The sequence below is a fragment of the Coturnix japonica genome, chromosome 19 (assembly GCF_054131305.1).
Source record: "Coturnix japonica strain WE chromosome 19, WE-NBRP24, whole genome shotgun sequence".
Lineage (NCBI taxonomy): Eukaryota > Metazoa > Chordata > Aves > Galliformes > Phasianidae > Coturnix > Coturnix japonica.
In genome coordinates this window covers 2698618-2719022 of record NC_140681.1, presented here as the reverse complement: position 1 = coordinate 2719022, position 20405 = coordinate 2698618, and the positions used below count along the sequence as shown (strand labels likewise).

Genomic DNA, 20405 nt, shown 5'->3' with positions numbered 1-20405 from the left:
TCTTTTAATGCTGTCACTATTCAAGAGGGAGAACTGATGTGCATGGAAAGGTAGATGGTAGTACTCTATGTACTGCTATAAGCATCGCTGATGAGTATTATAAGTGTATTGGATGTGTGTTAGGGTAACAGTTTGCCTCGTATTAAGCAGACTGTGTAAGTGGGTTTGTCTTTTATTTAAACTGGTCATCATAAGACATCACTTTGGAACCACTGCCTATTACACGACTTTTATCCTCTCTGATGCCTTTGATTAAAATAGTGTGATTTGTTTAATTGTCTTTATTTGCCCTTTTCTGAGATGACTGTACAGTCTGCTTGTAGTCCACCTATCTGAACTGTACAGATGCAATGCGTGCTTGCTAAAAAAGAAAACACAGCTGTTTTTAACCCCTTCTCACATTTATCCTCAATTCCAAAATTGAATCCTGTTTCCTCTGTATTCATTGCTCTACTTTAATATTAGTTTTCTAAGGAAATGCTCAGAACAACGAAGAAAATCTACAGAGTATTAATATAATAAGCAGCTCAACAGCTCCTGTAGTCACCACACAGTATACCTATAATGTTGCTTTCTGGCTGTTAAATACATTTTTAATTTTCTTTCTCTGATTTCTCAGGTAAAGAACATCTCCACATCTAAAGAGTTTTGTTCTAATAAATGGCATTTTGAATCCATCATTATTTTTCAGGCTTCTGACTGTATTGTTGAAAACAACATCAGAATATTTCAGAGCGAAAACCAGAAGTGCTTTGAAGCTACTCAGTTATCTTCTGTTGCAGAAGACGCGTTACCTGAAAGACTTCTGTGTAGATGTTGGAAGTTCTGGGGCATAAGATTGTATTCAGATTTCCACTTATTCTGTCAGGTGTTTTTATAGTAATTCACTCCACTGAAAAGGAAAACAGTTCATTACTTAGTCTCATACCTACTTATCATTGGTTTCATCCCATAACTGCTCAAAGACCAGTTCCCATAAGCCATGTTTCTCTAAAATCATATTTTAATGTTGAACTGAATTTGAGCAAGTATATAGATGCATAGCTTCATAACAGCCATCCATGGTAAAAATAAAAATAAAACATAAAAAAATCAAATACCTTAAATAAGCAACAGTTGGAGATTATATCCCTGTTGTGTCTGACAAGAGAAACATAGAAGGCTTTAAGTAAAGGATCAGAAAATTATAGTTAAAAAAAACAACACCTAATTCCATCAGAGAAACTTGTTAGCTGTTGTAGCTGCTCATGGAACAGATGTTCCATTTACTTTGTGAATTACGAAAGTAAAGAGAAGAGAGAAAGCCCACCAGCACACATGGAGGACTTCTGTCTTCAGATTCTTCTTCACTGCTGGACAGCATCTCTGTAAGTAATGCTTTCTTTTGTGTTATGTGCAGTCGTTAAACAAAGATAGAAGTGGCATTTCAGTAGTGCTGAGCTCGTGCAACAAATTTGATAGAGCAAAGAATATTAAAGCTTTGCAATATTGACAGTGCTCGTTATTGATCACAGCTGAATGCAATTTCTGCTTTCAATGCAGTATACTTTTAAGTGTTTTGTGACAGTATCTACTGCTTTTGTCAATGTTAGTTTGATTTGCAGTGTATGAATGGAGGTATTTAGGTATTTGGAACTATTGATTTCTTTATAAAAAAAATAAAAATTAAATATTTCACTTCTTTCCACAGAAAATTGGATGCATTGAGATTCATAGGAAGGAGCCAGTAGGAATCAGAATGATGTCATTCCCATAAAAAGGAGAAAAAAAAATACAGAGGCAGAACATGAGAATCAAGGTGAGACAGAAAATCTTTTTGCCTTTTGACTTTGTGATCCAAAAATAGATAATGTGAAGCAAGCCAAAACATGGCAGTATTTCAAATAAACTTGCTCTATTCCACTGAATGGGGCAGTAAATGACATAATAGGCAGTTGGGAAGAGAATAAAGGAAAAATAAGTGAATTATTTAAAAAGATTTTTCTATTTGTAGTCAGAGGTGGTTTGCAGCATTAGCACTGAAACAATAGCCAGTACTCCAAACCTCTTCCTCCTGTTTCTGAAGAAGAGTACAAGATGTTGAAGACAGTTTAAATCAGTATGGCCTAATCTACCCAAATCTACCAAGAGTACCACCTTAAGTGGGGAAACTCTCTTGCATCCCCGTTGTCTTACTTCTCAGTCCTGCTCAGTCTTCATAGCTGCATCAGGAACGTTCTGTGTCAGAGGAGGGCATGAGACATGTCACCTCTCTGTAGCAGAAAACACTTCTGTGGCAAAGAGTTCCTCTTGCATATCCCCCAGGACATCAATTCCCTGTTGCCAGTAACAGGAGCTAAGAATCATTTCAAGCTGGTTGACAATAAAAAAAAAGAGCCTTGAGTAACACAAACTGGTTTGTGTCCACAATGCCTCTGCCAGGTCTATTTTGAGCACACTGGGTCAGCCTTCTAATTGTTGTGGAATGCTCCTGGTTGTTCCCCAGCTGGGTCAACTCTCTCTAGACCTTACTGCTTGCAGTATGGTAGACTTCAGCATTCCTTGAACTTGCACTTTCTTTCTTCATCAACCATAACTGTGTGAACAACAATCTGGTTCTTTTGCTTTATTATTATGCACATTTTAACTTTCAGTATTTGCATTTGCAAATGAGAAAAAGGAAAGCTCTAAGTTACTTATTACAATTTTTTTTCAAGACTAATGGAATGAAAACCATCTACATTTTCTGTTTTTATAAGTACTTCCCTTTTCTTTACCATGTGTTCTAAAAGACAAAGCTATACTATGTTAACATCATTTGTATAAAATAGGATACGCCTTGTTTAAAGGCCTGGTCAGAGTTGAGTAAAAATCCCTTCTCATGAGTTACAAAGGGAGCATATTAATAGATCTTTATGATACAAAAGTTAAATAAGGGCTTTCAGTTCGGTGATGATTGCACTGGAACAGGTTACCCAACGAGGCTGTGGATGCCCCATTCCTGGAGGCATTCAAGGCCAGGCTGGATGTGGTTCTGGGCAGCCTGGTCTGGTGGTTGGCGACTCTGCACATAGCAGGGGAGGTTGAAACGAGGTAATCATTGTGGTCCTTTTCAACCCAGGCCATTCTGTGATTCTATACTTATTTAGTATTAGTTCATTGAATTATTAATTAAGCTATACTTAAATCTGTACTTATGGGAAGGTACAGGACAGGCTTTTGAGTATAATATTATTATTTCTTTCCATTCCTGGCTGCTGAGCCAGCTGAAAGTAGTCACTGCTTCCCCTCTTTCTGGCTGTCCTCTCTTGCCTCTGCATCCCTTGGTCAATTAAGGTCTTATAACTCCAGGAAAGAAAAATATTTTTTCTCAAAATGCCTCCAGGAGGTTGTTTTAATATTGCTATCAGTACTATCTCAGATGAAGCACAGCTTGCGGCATTAATTAGGCCTGTAACACAACTAACAAACCTACTCTGTGCACTGCCTTATGGAGACAGTAAGGCAAACCTATCTTTCATGACTCCTGGTTTTCTGTCCTGCAGTCACTTGATCTTACAAGGATGCGAGTCTCTTACTGGCATGACTGTAACAGAGATGACACCTTAGTTGACAGTGACTCCTGCTTTGAGTTGTCCAGTGATATAAACTAGATGATAAAAGTTTAAAATAGATTGTTGTGACCATGCTGACTGTAACTGTACAGCACATCCCTGAACCAGGAGTTCTGGGGGCTGATGTTAATGTATATGTACACAAAACATGCAGTGAGATGTATGAAAGGCCTGCTGTGGCACATGAAAACTTTCATTTGGGGTCTGTGACTCCCATCTGCTAATGACTTTAAAAGCTATGAGTGGTTTACCCTGACCAGAAACATCCACCTTGAGTTGCTGGCTGTAGGTCAGTTCCTCCAAGGTGAGCTCCAGTGTGTATTTACACCTGTGGCTTGTCAGCCTTGATGAAACTCAGCAGCTGCAATCAAATTTGAGACAGTCTGTTCAGAAAAGTCAAGTGAAAACTACAAAATAAATAGATAAAATTTAAAAGGGGTTGGGAAAGTGTCATGAAAAAGAGCATCTCACATCTTGTATAAGTTAACATTGCAGTTGTTTGATGTGCTTTTGCTGCAAAGTTGGTCAAATTGTCTATATGGAGATATTCCCTGCAATCTGAGTTTGTTAACAGTTTGTTACATGGCTGATTTCTGTTAAAACCGCATATCATTCTCTTCTTTTTCTAGCAAAGCTGTTGAAAGCTTCTTAAATGAGATGTTTAAGATGCATCTTATTCATTGCTAAATTTACAACTCTAGCAGCTTAGGAACAAAATGAAGGCTCTTTTTCTTTTCAACATGTTTTTTTTGTTTTTTGGTTTTTTTTTCCTTTTTAGATAGAATGAGAGGAAAACGGCTTCTGATGTTTGTCTGATGCAAACAAATGAAGGAGCAATATCGTCACTTCTACAGATCTTCATGTGCAAGAACATCAAAAGCATACGAGCAGAGCATATTGTGGGAGTGAAAGGAGGAGCGCAAAACAAATGGCATACTCTTGTGTTTGACAGATAAGACCTGCCAGGTCTGAAGATGCAAGTACCAAGGCATAGCTTAGAGTAGCCCTAAAGCTTCTTTAAGTTGTGCTTGGAAAACAGTTGTTGGACTTGACGGGATCATTTCAGTGTATTTTAAAAGCATGTTTATAGTTCACACCATTTTTTCTGTAATCACCCCAGGTATGGTGTTGTCACAAGCAATGATCTGACTTCTTCAGTATCATTTTTACTTTTAATAAAATTTCCAAAATGTAACCCATGCATGTCTTTTCAATTGTCTGAGTGAGTAGCTCAGTGTTATCATGATGATACTGCTTAAAGTGTAATGTGGCAGAGATCAGATTCACGGTTGCTCTGCTATTATTAATGAGATGCACAGTGTTATTAAATTACATACCTGCTGTCTTACAGCTCTGCCCTCGATTTACACTCTGTTGTGCTAGATGCTCCAGAGTCCTGCACTTACAACAGCTATTTATACAGCTGTCATATTTTGTGATAAATACTGATAATAATATCACAGTATTTCCATAGTGGTAGCTCTCTGACCCATTACTATAAGCTGATGGACACACTAGTGACTGTTTTTATGTACACCTTAATATGCAAAGTGTTTTTTAGCCAAATATTTCTACGTGAATTTTGATGGTCAAAATGAATAAAACTATAAAAGAAGGTATGTGTTAGCAGTTTCACAGAAACCTTCCTCGTGATGTCTGATATCTGATTCAGCAGCCATCTCTCCAGCTGAAGATGGAACTAAAAGAAGCATGGAATACATGTCTAGAAGGAGGATAGTTTATGAATCTGTTAATCTGTGACTGTCGTGTTCTTTGTGTTGGTGCAGTAAAACTGTGGGTTTCTGAAGGGAAGGTTGGTAAACAATTTGAGAATGCTTAACCAAAGACCTGTTTTAGGTATGTGATTATATTGCAGTATATCTTAAGTCAGACAGTTCAACTGGGGAATGCATCTGCTAAAAGGGGCTTTATTATAAATATAAACTTAGGTAACTTTTAATTAAGGAAATTCAACACAAAATTTGTTTATAGTTGTGCATATTCTCTGTCTGATGTACACATGGAGAGTAACAGAACTGTTACATTGAACATAAGATGAACAGTGCGTTTGTTTGGATGATGGTAATGAGAAATGAATGTTTTTATGTTGTTACTTATGGGCTGTCAATTAAAACTTTCTCTGGTGATAACACAGTTTTAGTAAGGAACATATACCATAAATGAATTGTTACTCTGTTTTTAGTATAGGAATTCAACCTATTTTACTCAGTGGACCAGCTTATGAAACTCTCCTTGGTTGTGTGGACTTATCTTCTGCCTGGTGATTTTTGGTGGACTTTGGGATGCCTCCTAAGAACCAGGAAGGAGGCAGCACTGGCAGGTCTCTGACCAAGCATATTTAGTTTGTATAGATGATGCAAGTGAGGAAAAATTGTTAGACATCTCTGGAGACCTCCCTCTGCAAATACAAACCAGAGGTAGCCCACTCTTTTTGTACTGTGCTCTCTGCCATGGGAGGCTGGGTATATATTGGATACAGAGTTAACTGGTTCTTTGATCTCAGTTATGGGCAACCAGGATTGAACAGGGAGTGAAGAAGCTTTATCTGAGAGTCTGATGTTTCTGTAGAGCCGGAGAGTATCAGGTTAGACTACCTGTCCTCCTAAATTTCTCTCCTAGAGAGATGGACATCAATAAGAGAGGAATATTCAGACAAGACCTGTGCAGGACAAGGCCATAGTGTGTGTTTGAGAACTGTCAGAAAATCCCAGAGGTACTGACACCTTTGAAAGTGCCTGCAGAATAGCTAAGTTTCCAAGCAGCATGAGTATGCGAAGGGCTGCTGGAAAATATAGTTGCACCTGTCAGCAGATGGATTTATATGTTGATATTTTCTTTTCAGAGATTACAGCCCACAATTTGAAATGAGCAACATGTTGTATTCCATGCTGTGAAACTCTCAGCCATCTACAGTAAAGAGAACTTCTGCAGGTTTGCAGATGATGCTCAGTTGGAGAGTGGTTAATACACCAAATAGCAGTGTTGTCATCAGAGGAACATCAACATGCTGGACAAGTGGGCTGACAGGAACCTCAATAAACTGAGGAAAGAAATGCAAAGTTCTTCACAGAGGATGAAATAACAGAATGCACATCTGAGAGGGCAACAGAGCAGAAAGTAGCTTGGCAGGGAAGGATCTGGGAGGTCCTGGTGGGCACATGAGCCAGGTGTGTGACAGGCCAACAGCATCAGGCTGCATTAAGAGAAGCCAGCAAGTCAGGGAAGGTGATCCTTCCTCTCAGCAGCAGTGAAGGTGTGTATAGAGTGTTGTGTCCAGTTTTGGGCTTTCCAGTAAAAGAAACTCAAACTGGCACAGACATGGACAGCCTGCTTTACTTGGCCCTGATTGGACAGAGCGGCTGTATGAGACAATCTCCAGTGGTTACTTCCAGCCTCAACCTGGAATGAGCTTGTGTAGTTCTTTGCAGATGTAGAATGGGCCATTATTTGGTTGGGGCAGAAAGAAGTGATGGAAGATTATTTAAACCTACTTTAAATTAAGATAATGTAAGCTCTTATGCTCCTGGTAGAGCTTAGTACAACCCGTGTAGAAGCAGTTGATTCAGGTAGACCTGTATGCAGGCTTGCAGAGTGATGAATTGCAGGCGTTCTGCCAATACAAAAACTCTTCAGATACTTCTGCAAGGAAGAGAATGCCAGCAAAGTGGTGAGGGGAAAAAGTCTGCAACCACTTAGCATGGGCATGGCCCTTTTCTCCTTAAAGTCAGAATGGAGTAGCTTTTAGTTGGACTTCTGTGTGTGAATAGTTGAGGAAATGAAAGTGGCATGCTTTCATGGACATTAAAGTGCTACAGGAAACAAAGTCCAGTTGCTAACATGGCTTTCAGTCTTTGAATTGCTTTTGAAAATTGAGTGCATCTTCTAAGCTTGGATGTATTTGAAAATGCACAGAAAGCAATCAGTCCAGGCTTCACCATGTAACCATGTAATGCATTTCACACTAAGATACTGAATATTCTACTATCTAGTTCAGTTTCCAGCAATAGAGGAAGAAAAGCAAGTTTCCATTTCAGTTTCCAGAGTATAGAAATTCTGGCATTTAAAATACATGTGTGGCTAGATTTTAGCCCATCTATTTCTTCAGATGTTTCTATTGTACAAATGTATTTGCGTATTTATTTGAAATGTGTATTTTTACATGACTTGTGTGTTCACGTGCATATTCTCTCCAACTCAAAAGTTTTGATGATAGAACCATGTTGGTGTGATAAATGCAACCAGTTAAGTACTACTTATTACTGGCTGTTGGCAAGAATGTCATGAGATGCTGACAAAATATCCTGGTCTAAAGACTTGCAAGCTTCTGATTCCACATTACCATATTTCTTATACATGAATCCCTTTTGAGACTCCTGTCCCATAGGCACCTCAGCCACGTACACAAAACTTTAGTCTGTTACCTCTAAGTTGGTTGGTTTGAAGATGCAGAAATGCAGTTGGACATGCTGCAAAGCAGCTGCTAAGTGAACGCTGACAACTGTCTTCTCCTGTGTCTGATTGCCACTTGTTTGCTCTTGTTTTGTGTCTTGCCAAAAATCCCCACCAAACTGATCAGACCCGTTTAAGGAGGACTGAGGGCTCATTTTAGGCATTACCTCTTAGGGCAGTTCTTAAATCTGTCCTTGTTGCTGTGTCTTCACCCTTCACAGAAGCATTGCCTGTGTCACCTTCCATGTCAAGATGCCCTCAAGATGTAGAGCATCCAGGGACTGCTCTAGATCAAGGAGGCTGAGGCCCCAGATCCATGAGTCTGGAGAGGAGTCTATGTCTGTGACAGTGCCACATAGTGTCCTATGGGGCAGCGTTATATCACCTTCTCCCACTGACTCGGCAGTGCCAGGAGTTTAATAAAGTAAAAGCATGTTGAGAAGCCTGTGCTGGGAGAGATGAGGCTGTTCCTGGGATCACAAGTGTGTTGTGGTGTGTTAGCCCTAGTTGTCTGTGTCCCAGCTCCTGCCTTTGTAGGCCTGGCTGGTGCACTGCTGATCTGATTTGGTGGTCCAGATCAGAGCAGAGGATGGCACTGGGGGACCTGGAGTGGGGAAGAGTCTCCTTTCCCACCACAGATCGTTGTTGACTGGGAGGCTGGCAGTGCTCTCACCTTTCCTAGCAGCACTGGGGTATGGAGGCTGTGGTATCTAAGGAGCCTGTTGGCCATTTTCTTTTCTGCAGAAAAATCTAGTCTTCTACTCCAGGCACTTGCCTGTTTTCACTGGTCTGATGGATCTCCGTGTGGCCATTGGCTTGATGCCTCCTGCCTGTTGTGTGATGACTGTAAAAGCTACACAAGCTTTCAGGACTAACGCCCTCTTGCTCAGCTGACACTGGCACATGACATGCTGTGTGATTGGATTGTGAAACAGTTACTTCTTGCACCCTGATCAGGCCGGTCTTGGGATTGTGTCAGGTTCTGGCTGCATATTAACCCATTTGTGCCTTCCTTCCACAGGGAATGATCTTTTTCTGGTTGCAGTCCATGAGCTGGGACATGCGCTGGGTCTGGAACACTCCAATGATCCCAGCGCGATCATGGCTCCTTTCTACCAGTACATGGAAACGCACAACTTCAAACTGCCCCAGGATGACCTCCAAGGAATTCAGAAAATCTATGGTGAGCAACAATATCCACTCGTCTGTTTACACTGAGCCCAGGTGCAGTGAGTATTTTACAACCACAAACAGGTAACGCCTAAAATAATTGCAGTCAGGGTGGATTTCCTGCTGTAGCTGACTGGGAACTGTTAAAAAGCCCTTGATCCACAGCTAAGTATCAGTTGTTGCAGTTGCAGTATCGTTGTGCAGGTGAGGATAACCAGACCTGTGTGATCTCACTGCTGCTCTGTCCCTCACTGTCCCCAATATAAGGACTGCTGGACAATGAAATACAGCCACTTGGAACAGCCAGTGCAAATGGAAGGGAAGAACATGAGGAACCTGGAATATTAAAGATAGTAATAAGTATTTATACTCCCTTATTCTTTTTCTCCATATATAGAAGGTGGGTAAAAGAAGCTTGGATCTGCTTAGGGAGCACTCTTCTTCTTTTAATTTCTGGCTGAAATAAAAGACCATTGTTGTGCCACAAATATACAGGTTAGGTAGAGATGGCACCATCTGATGGAATGGTGGATACCAGGTGTGAGGACAGGAATCTTCAGAGTGGGTTGATTGAAGGAGACTGGGAGCAAGGGGAGGGACAGATTGGAGGAGCCACAGTCAAGAGAAGGCTGAGCTAGGAGATGCTGATGGAGGCTGTGAGGTCTGGTCTGATACTGCATGTGGTAGTGAGTGGAAAAATTGTCAAACATGCCCAGTTTCCTTTTTTGGGGGAAGAGCAAGTTTGGTAGATAGGCTATGTAATATTTGTAGCATAGAGCAACTATGCTGTGTAGCAATATTTGCAGCTGCGTAGCACATGGAGTTCCCAGTACCATTAGAGCAAGTATTATAGGAATTAAATGCTTATAAGATGGTTGTCAGTGGGAAATCATCACAGAGAGGTGGTGTTTCTGAGGGATTGCTGCTAGAATCAATGGCAGACCCAATACTAGTCAGCTTTTGCAGCAATAATCTCTCAGTAAATTTTAAATTACTGCTGATGAAATTTGTGCCAAAACCCATCAAACTAAAGAAGTACAGGGAGGCTTTAGCGGTCTGAACTGTATGCCAATTGTTTTAGTCTGTTTTTTGGGATTTTTTTTTTTTTGGTGACTGGAATGAGATTCATAGACATACAGACATATCCAAAGGACAGGCATCTCCATCAGAACTGTTTTCACTAACCCTTGTCTGGATAATGAGAAAAAAATTAAAAAAGAGGCATTTATATGGCCAAAGTTCACTGACACTATAAGGCAGATTTCAAAGTAGTATATAGCATTTAAAATAAGATGGCTTGTAGTGCACCTGGGCGGAGCTGGCTCGTTCCATTAGTACAACTAAAGATTTCTTTTCATTGTTCATTAATGGATGGAGTTGTTTGGTATGTGGTCATGTGGTGTTATTTAATGATGCATACTTTCACTCAGTATGCGTGCACTCAACAACCCTGGATTGCAGAGACTCTGGATGGTTTTGAAATAAAGTGCTGGGGTAGGAAGCATTAAAGCTTCATTAAATACCCACGCTTTCATTTCTGAAAGCTGCTAAAATGTCACTACACTGTTTCTGTTTTGAAATGTTGATTTATTTCCTGTAAATTAGAAATAAAAAAGAATACATGCTGACAGTGAAAATACAACAGAGAAAATATGACTGGCTTCTCTATTTCCAGATACCTTTTTGCAAAGAGAACAGATGAGGAACTGACAGATGTATTTCTTCCATGGCTGTGGTTCAAGCCAATGTCAGCACAGCCCAGGCAGGGACCCACATTCCAGGGCTGAGCTGAAATGTCTTCTGGGCCCATGGGCAGGGTGTGCCTGGAGGTCCTGGAGAGGCTGGTAAGGGCCATTAAGGCTTATTCATGCCCTCATGGGCTGACAGTTCCTGATAGCGCTGCATAGCAGCTTGTGCAGAGATGGAACAGAGCAGAGAGCTCGGCACTGTGCTGCTCACAGCTTAGTGACTTCATGGTGTTTCTTACTCAACCTGGTGACATTAAACTTTAGCCACTTGCTACATTAAGATTCTCCTTATGCAATATAATGTGCTTAAAACTTAAACTCAGCTTGAAGAAAGTGCTGTGAGTGAACTACCACCTTGTGCAGTTTGCAGTCAGGAGTGAGTTTGTTGACTGTCATGGAATCATGTGAGGCTGATCTCTGAGACCTGGGAGCTGGAGTGGGCTAGGAATGGTGTTGGTAGTTGTAGAGAAATTTACTTGTGGAGAGAGAATAAGTAACAGCTTCTGCGTTAGGAGCTTTGCTTCCCAGGGTAGAGATTTCATCCCTCAGCACGGAGTTCTGGAAACTCAGTCCTAAGGTCACAGAGAAAAGATGGAAAATGCAGATTATATTTCTCCCTGGAACAGGAGATATGAGAAAAATCCTTCCATCAGAGTGCCTTAGAGCTGAGAAGTACCTGCAAACATATCTTTCTTGTAGCTATAGCAGTAACATTCCATGATTCCACAATACCAGTCTGCCTTGTCTTGCTTTGGGGGTGCTGTCTACCAAACCAGCTAGCCCAAAACCAAAACATCCTGATTTGCTGCCCTGACGTATTCTGTGATGTTCAATATGTGTGATGTTGGAGCATACTATGCAAAATACGTCATAAAGCCACTGCTTTGCATCTAGCATCCTTTTTTAAAACAAAGTTCAAACCTACAGAATTTCATTCCACTGAACTTGCAAATCAGAGAGCAGAGGCACTACTGAAATTTAAGTCTGATTTGTCTTCTTTGACAATGTTGCACTTTAAATGTGTTTTTATGTTGTGTCTGCATTTATCCCTTGGGAAAGAATATGTCTAAGTCTGTCATCTAATAATTTATTGCACGATTAAGTTATTTTCTTCTGGATGTATTTGAAAACTCACCTACAAGGACAGTAGGTGATGTGAAATCTTGCTTGTGCCTTGTCATGATTAGTGTAAGGTCAATGTTTAAAACATTGCTCTGACTTAGGAGCTAATGCTGACAGGTGCAGCAGCTCACCAAGTGTGGCAAAGACTGAACTATAAGAAAAGTCAGCAGCATTTTTATATTCTGAGAGGTGCTTGACAAAAAGAGGGAAATATCGCACCTATTCTTTGCGTATCTTTTCCAGAATGATAGCTCCTGTTGTACTTATGGGCTTGTGTTATGAGTGGCATGGCCAGAAGGGAGTTAAACTGGAAATGACACTATAATGTTTAGGTCCCCGGGATATCCTGCTAGGTTTTCTGCCTCTCTTATTTGTCCTAGTGTTGAAGTCAGGGCTGCATGCAGTTACTGTGCAGTTAGAAGAAGCATACTCAGCCATGGCATTGTCATACAACTTGAACTGACCCTGTTTCAGCATTGCTCCTTCTGTTCTTCATGTCTTGCTGTAGGCGCCATTTTGTAGTGGGCTGTAAGGTAGCTCGCATAGTTAGGAGTGACTCTTCTGACATTGTGTCTGGAGAGCAGGTTGGTCAACATGATGTGCAGAGAAAACTTAGGTCCGCATGGCTACTTGGGGCTGGTGAGCCAGGCCATTACCTTCAAGGGCTTTTTGAAGCTTAAGCTTACAAATGAAAGGTCTTCTGTCTACTCGAAGATAGGCCAAATCATTAATCCTGGAGATTACCTCCAGGATTTCAATCCTCCACAGTCTCACTGAGGACATGTCATCCTCACACAACTCTTCCATAGCCCAGGAGTTCCTAGTCAGTGCATGTGCTGCATGCTATCAGGGCTGAGGTCCACTGTGGTAATGAAAAGCCCACCAGCCCCCATCCAAGAAACAAATTAACCACTGCTGGGCAATACCACCTCTGAACAGGGTGTCAGCAGACCCTGAGCAAAAAGCAGCTTCTTCTCGCCCCTTTACTCCTATGCAGCAAGCACAGGTTTCACAGCTTCGCTCACCTTTTCTAAATGTCTTCCTGTAGAGCAATCCCAGATCTGCATAATGTACATATATGTGTGAGATAGCTTTTAATGAAACAACAGAAGGACTTAATGCAAAAGGCTGTAAGCTCCATGTGGAGACTCTGCTTTGTAAACCACCAGACCACCTTGATCTGGTGTAGGACTAGGTGTTTGTATTAGGAATGTTTCATAATAATGCCCTCTGAAGGTGGGAGAGGTATAGAATAATAACCAAGACCCTGATCTATAGAAAATGATTTTAATGATTGTGAGACAGAGAGGTATGTACTGCTTCATGGATTTGCAAGCTTCTAGCATACCTTCTGTGCCAAAAGAGGAGTAGTTTAATGACAGTCCTCTACAGCATTGTGATGGATGTTCGTCTCCCGAAGAACAAATACCAGAAGAGAGAACTCGGAAGGGTAATTTTCACAAGCAAAATTGAAGTACCTACTCTATGAGATCCCAGCTCTTGAGAGCAGAGTGATTCTCCCTGTGACTACTCCATCCCATCTAAAGCTTCTGCTTTAAAGGGGCAAAGAAGGTGAGTTTCTGTGCTAGGTGAGCATGTGGATGGGCAGTAGCAGGGAAGGTGGCAAGGTCCAGGTGAGTTGGAAGCAGGTTGCATGCTAGCACATACAGGTGAGCCCAAGATCATGCCTTTTGAACACTTCCAGAAATCCAAATGGACTATGAGCCCTGGGCTGCCAGCAGCATGGGCGTGAGTGGCATCAAATGCCGTGCAGATGCTGCCACTAAGTTTGCAGTTTGAGATGGCCAATTTTCACTAAGGTATTAGTGCTCAAGGCAGCAGAACAGAGGTTTCTAAAAATGCTCATTTCAGTCTTCCTTTGGAAAGCTGTTATCATCTTTCCACCTCATTGGCAAACGGACAATACTATTGTCTTTCAAAGCAAAGAAGATGAACAGATTTTTTTCACTGTCACAAAAGAACTGAGTTGTGCAGCTGATGAGCTGACAGTATTAACTCTGTGTTATCTGTGCTGGAAGACTGGCTCATAATGGTAGAAATAGAAGTGCTGCTGTTGTTGGGGGAAATAAGGTTTCTGTTTTCTTTTTTCTTATTTGGATGGACTGATTAATCCTGTCTCCTTGTGCTCAATGAGTGCAGAGAATAGAGACAAGCAGTATCCTCATTCTCAGCAATCTTGCCTGTGTACTTACATAGCAGCAGCAGCAAAGTAACTGAGATGAGCTTCTCTTTGGGGACTTCTGGGCCTCCTACGCCACACATTGGCCCTTCTCCAGCCATACACACATTCTGCCAGCATCCCCTGAAACAGCACAGAGTGTTCGGGGAAGCCCCCAGATCTGGAACTTTTAGATCTGTGCCACACAGTGCTATGCGTATAGGAGGACAGGAGGAGGCACACAGCAGGGATAGGCCCTGGTACCACACCTCTGGCATGCTGCAGAGAGACCAGGCTCCTTCGCTGTGTAGCATCCTTATATGTCCACATTTCTCCTTTCCAGTGTGACTCTGTTGACACCAGAAGCAAATACAGATTCATCCTCTGGTGCACCCAGAGTCTCACCTGCTTTACACCAGGTCTCCATTCATAGTTTCATAGTTTCGTGCGGGTTGGAAGGGACCTTAGAGATCATCAAGTCCAGCCCCCGGGATTCGAGCCTCTGTGTAGCAGAGCAGCACTTCTACCACTTGCGCCACAGGGGGGATTCGAACTCCGGGCCCCAGTGTTGCAAGGCGGCGTCTTTAACCACTGCGCCACCAGGGCGCACTGTTCCAAAATGGTGGTAGGGAGTACCTGCCTGTCTCCTGTGCAGTACCCAAGGCCCACTTGGCACATGGAGGTCTCTGCCATGAGGCAAGGACTCACCAGCTTTGGATCTGTCTTGGTTGTGAAAGAGCTGGCCCATGGCCATCAGCTGCCTCCTGAAAGGAGCCGACAGTGCTGCTTAGCTAAAGCAGGAGCTCTGTTTTATGGGTATAGCTGGGCATTAAATGCTTCTCTCACTGTTGAAGGTCTTTCTGTGTTTAAAAAACCCCTCAGTTTTGCATTGAAACAAATGTCAGGCTTCTTCAGGTTTTTTTCCAGAGCTAAACTGGATGCCATAGTTGGAGAATCTTGCAGAGCCCTAAGCTCTCCTGCTCCTTCTCCTTAAGGCCAGACTGAAAATTTTGGACCCTGTTTTTTCACTCCCAAAGCAGAGAACCCAGTTGCAGGGTGAGTCACCTTGCTACAGAGCACTTATTTTGCTTACAGCATGGACTTCAGCCCTGGACTCTTGTCTTCCAGGTGAGTGCTCTGTTAGCTGAGTGGCAGTTGGTCATTCAGAGGAACACCTCTGAAAGCCTTTCTGCCTTTGTGATGGTCACAAGGACCCCACTGCCCATGTGCTGGCTGTACTATGGGTGCTGGAACAGTGGAGTAAGTGCTGAGCTGATGTGGGGGACTGTCTCTTGTCCCTGAGGTGTTTTGGTGGCAGCTAGCTGGTTTAGTAGGACAAGGGACCTCTCTCTACTGCTGTGGGGTCAGAGCATCCCACCTGATTTTCTCACTCCCTGGCTCCTGTGGATCACACATTTTGATTTGTGCCTGAGGAGCCTCTCCCATGTATGCAGACAGCTGCCACAGCCTGGCTAAAACACTTAGCTCAGTGTTTTATTCCCCAAGCACCCTGTATTTTATTCCAAAGCCTGCCTAGAGACGTGGTGGTAATCTTATTCTTGGAGTGAATATCAATAAAGCCCTTTGTTTGCAGGTGGATCTGACCTGAAACTAAGGCCATGCTCGGTGCTGGCAGGCTCACTCAGTGTGAGCCCTGGTGGCACCGATCCTCCAGGACCCTGCAGCAGGGTGCAGTGCAGTTGAGGGAACACTCTGTCAATAGCCGGGAGGACAGTACAATTATATTTTGTCCTCAACTATCGACACAGTGGCTCCTAAATGCCTCCTCTCTCTGTGTTATCTTCACAGGTCACCTTGGTATTCAGATGGTCTGCGACAGAGGAAGCATGAAGGGAGGAGGCTAAGTGCCAGTGGTGGAAGTCACACTCCGAAGGTGATCTGCTGTGACCCCAAAGCTTTCTGACATTTTTTTGCCTTGGTTGTGATAGAGAGGAAGAAAGTCTTCTTCTCTGCACAGTGTAAAGCTCCAGCCAGGTGCCTCTCTCCAGATCACGGAGTGCAGCTGCAGGGGGCTCCTGCCTGCTTCCTGCATGGAAGTGGCCCTGGGCTCAGTCCCCAGGGTGGGCTCGGCCCCTTGTGCAGTCACACACAACAGCTAGGTGCGGAGCTGATGGGGTCAGACCCATTGCAGACCTGTGCTAAAGCCTCTCACTTAATTTTCTCTTAATATTCTCTCTCTTGATAGGGGCCATGGTGCATGTGTGATACTTCCTGGTTAGTGATGGCAAGGTGGGCATCATCAGGTTCTGAAATAAATAGCAAGGTGCCAGTATCTCCTAAGTAACTCATTCACAGTCATCTCTGCTGCTAATAAAGCTGTTAAGCTCTGTCTTCAGCCATCTGTTTTGAATTAGTTAGGTTACTGTCATGACAATAACATAATAGCAATGCTTGGCAAACTCTGTAGGGTCTATTCTTCCTGGTTTTGTACCAGATTGGGCTCCAAAGTGGCTCAGGTTTTACAAGAGAGCATCTTTATAAGCAGTGAACAGGCTTTGCTGCTGCTTTCTTTCTCCCTAACTGCAGAGCAAATTGTTCCCGCTGGCACTTGGAGCTGTGGGTTTCAATGTTGTATATGGACTTCCCTGCTCATTGCATGCGCTGAACTGTAGAGTTGTCTTGCACCAAGGATTATCTTCCACACTTTTATCCCTAAGTCCACACTCAGTGACAAAGTGAAGGCAGCACTTAGAAATGCAATATGTATAACTACAAACAGGAGGCAAGGCTGTAGTCAGTGTAAATCAGGAGCCCAGAGTGCATTGAGGTCAAGAAGAGAAGTGAAATGTAGCAAGGAAAAATCCATTGTTGGCAGGGAATGACAGCAAGAGCAGTATTATAAATGAAATGATGGAGTCTGCGTCCCAGCAATTTGCAGTACCTCCTGCAAAATGTGTGGGAAGCCTGGCTGTCTCCTTCAGAGCAACAGCCCAGAGCTGGTTTGGCCATTGCAGGGAATCAAAGCATTTAGTGACCCAGCTCAGCTTATTGGTCCAGCAGAATCATTGCTGACCTTCATCTTTCACACCTCAATCTGCAACAACTGCATCTTTCTCACAAGTCTTATGCATTTTGTTTCACTGGCATCCTAGGATTAATTAAAGCCTTCAAGGCTTATAGGTGGTATTTTAATCATCTTCTCTACTGAAGACCACGACTTTGAGTGCATACGCCTTAGAGAGTTGACTGTGACTGCTGTCCTGCAGTGTGGGTAGGGCAGGCTGTAATGAGTGGTCCTCCCTTGTGAATTTGAGCCCACAGTGTAACAGAAAAAGCTCCCTGTGGAGATTTTCATCCCCATGCGATGGCCTTCAGGCCATACTCTCCCTCAGCCACATTCTCTGCTCCAGATTGCTGCCTTTGAAGCATCTGTGTGGGGCATCTCACTCATCCAGTGTCTTGTCAGGGAGAAGAGCACCAAAGCCTGAGGATGGCACCCCTGGGCCTGGTGCCTTGAAGTTGGGTGTGAGAACAGTCTGTGCTGACATCTCTGGATTTGGTTGTAGATCAAGGCTGGGCATCCTGTCAGAAAACCAAACTACAAGAATGGCCTTTAGAGTTCATTGGGAGAGATGAACCATTTCCAGTTCTCTGAAGCCAGGCTGTAAATGAAGGGCAGTACTTTTAATTCATGGGGTGTCTTTTGACTGGAATGGTTTTAGTAAGGATTGCAATGAGTCTTTCACTTCTGGCTTTTCATCTTTTTAATATTGAATATATCCAAAAACTAGCGTAGTTGCAACAGGAACGATATATTGATACATGCTACACAGCAGATGACACAAGATAGCTTCTTAGTCCTTTGTGGTGCTATGACTCTGTGAAACAAGAATAAGATTGTACTGGCTGCAGTCAGGAGCACAGCAGTTGGGTGTCCAGCAGGGGGTATACCCTGCTCACAAGGAACACACAGCTCCTTTCCCCTGCACAGCCCCTTGTCTCCACTCACTGTGCATATTTCTATCCCTACTCTGGAAATGAAGCTGTTCTGTTTCCCCTCTCACTTACACTGCCAGTCTTGATAGCAGCATTTTTGATGGTAGAATAGAAGTATTTGGGTTGGAAGGGATCTCCAGAGTCTTTAATCAAAACTCTCACCCGTAGTAGCGCTGTTGCCAACACTGCTTGCCTAATGTTGTGGCTTTCTCTGACTGAGCCTGGAAAGTCTCCGGGGCTGGAGAGTCCACAGCATCTTTGGGGCAATTTATCACAGTGCTTCTCTGCCACCCTGTCCTGTTCCTCTCTGTCTCTCACTTGGCCATCACTGAACCAGGAGATCCCCCTCCCAGTTTGCCTCACTCTGCAGTTTCCCGGACTGTGGTTGTGTTAACCTGTTTTCTTACCCATCCTTCCATGACAGCTGAGGTGTTCTAACAATGTGAAGATACTCATCTGAAACCATCCTGTTTTGGTTTTTGTTGTTATCTTCCTCTTAACCGGATTTATTCACCTTTTAAGAAACCATGCGTTTAATTCGTGAATCTCTATTACCTCCAGTGATGCGTGTGATGTGGTTTCAGTCCCTGTCTGTTTGCTGTGTATGAGGAGCAGAATGGCCTGGACTTGTTGCTTCCTTTCTATGTGGGTCCTTCCAGCAGGTGGTTTGAATACAACTCACACACACATAACACAGTGACTTATTGGTTCCCTCCTAGATTTACTCTGACAGCAGATGTTCCTCTCTGCATTGCAGACTGCTGCTCATCTCACCCTGTTTAAAGGCAGCAGTGCTCCGGGAAGCTCTCCCTGCTCTCGTGTTGGGAATTTGCTTCTAGCAGCTTTGTACAACACAAGGGTCTATCCCAGATGTGGACTTTGTGCTGAAACTGCTGGTGGGCTCCCACAGACTGCCCAAAAGCTGTTCATGAAAACGCTCCACCATATCAAATTCACATCAAACAAGTTTTCTTCTGATCCGCATGAGGCAACAAGAAGTGCACCTTTGTTTGAGTCAGTGCATGGTAGCAATTAGCCTCTTGCAAACTGGAGAACAAAGCACTGCACCTCAGATGTTCTGTTGCAGCGACGTGCTGCAATCTCATTTAGAAAGGTGAACTTTGCAGTGGTGTGCTGGCATAGGAATCTCATCATATACAACGCACATTAGAGATTTTACAACATTTTTGGCAGCCACAGGCTTTCAGTTTGGCAGCTGTACAGGTGTCCAATTTTCTGCCCCATTTGATTTGCCAAAGCAGGAGCTGAAGAGCATGCTCCCATCACAGAGCTGAACAAACCAGAACCATGCCTTTCAGTGTGTAAGATCAGCATGGGACCTCATTCCACATTAAGATCCTTCCTCTGCAGCTTGTCCTGCTGTACCAATGCAGTCCTACCTTCATCAGCTTTCAGCCTGAATCAGAAGTGCCAGCTGGAGCGTGATTTGTTGGAGATGCTGTTGCACATGCTATACAGCAGTGTGCTGCCTATGGTTGTTTACATCTGGGGCAGATAGCAGGAATAGTAGTAGCATGTCTGTAAGTGCAGCAGTATTTGGGGATGGCATTAGGTTGATAGAGTTCTGAGAGCTCGAAACTTACTGTGTCTGTATTTGGTAGAGAGCAGCGCTATGGATTAGTTTTAGCCTTTCCCTGTGGTGCCCATTAGCAGCTGCCATGTGCTAGATGTGCTCCAGAAGTGCATTTTCAATGTTAGTTTCACCAAAAAAGAAGGTGTTTCATGCATCTTGATGAGAACCTCAGCACTGAAATTGCAATTGATTGAGAGATTCTCTTCAAAGAGACCCTGCTACCTCGACCGAAGCACAAGTGTAGATGCTGCCTTACTGACCAGCTAACTAGGGGCTTTAACCCTGTTGGCTTCTATGGTGGGCAGTTCCTGGAAATCTTTTCTGTGTAGTATTTGGGGAAATACACCGATTATTAGCAATAGCAGTATCACAGTTTGGGAATTTGATTTAAAAAAAAACAAAACATCATGGCCTGCTAAGGTACTGGGCAATGACCAGCTGAGAGTGGAGGGAGATGAGAAATACATGAAAACAGTGTAATTTTTTCTTCAATTAATGTAGACAAATGAGCTGACAGCTTTCCAAGAGTAAAACAGAGATTCACCTAAAATATTTAGATGAGCAGTATTTGA

The 20405-nt window shown here is 43.0% G+C and overlaps 1 protein-coding gene across 2 annotated transcripts in view; it reads left to right on the top strand.

The window, feature by feature from the left end:
* The window catches only part of LOC146757784 (matrix metalloproteinase-24), a 43815-nt gene that overhangs the window by 14364 nt on the left and 9046 nt on the right, over positions 1 to 20405 (top strand). For both annotated transcript variants that reach the window (XM_085520120.1, XM_085520121.1), the window contains exon 5: positions 9085 to 9246. In XM_085520120.1, coding sequence (XP_085376246.1) covers positions 9085 to 9246 — 162 coding nt within the window. The remainder of the gene's footprint in view (positions 1 to 9084; positions 9247 to 20405) is intronic.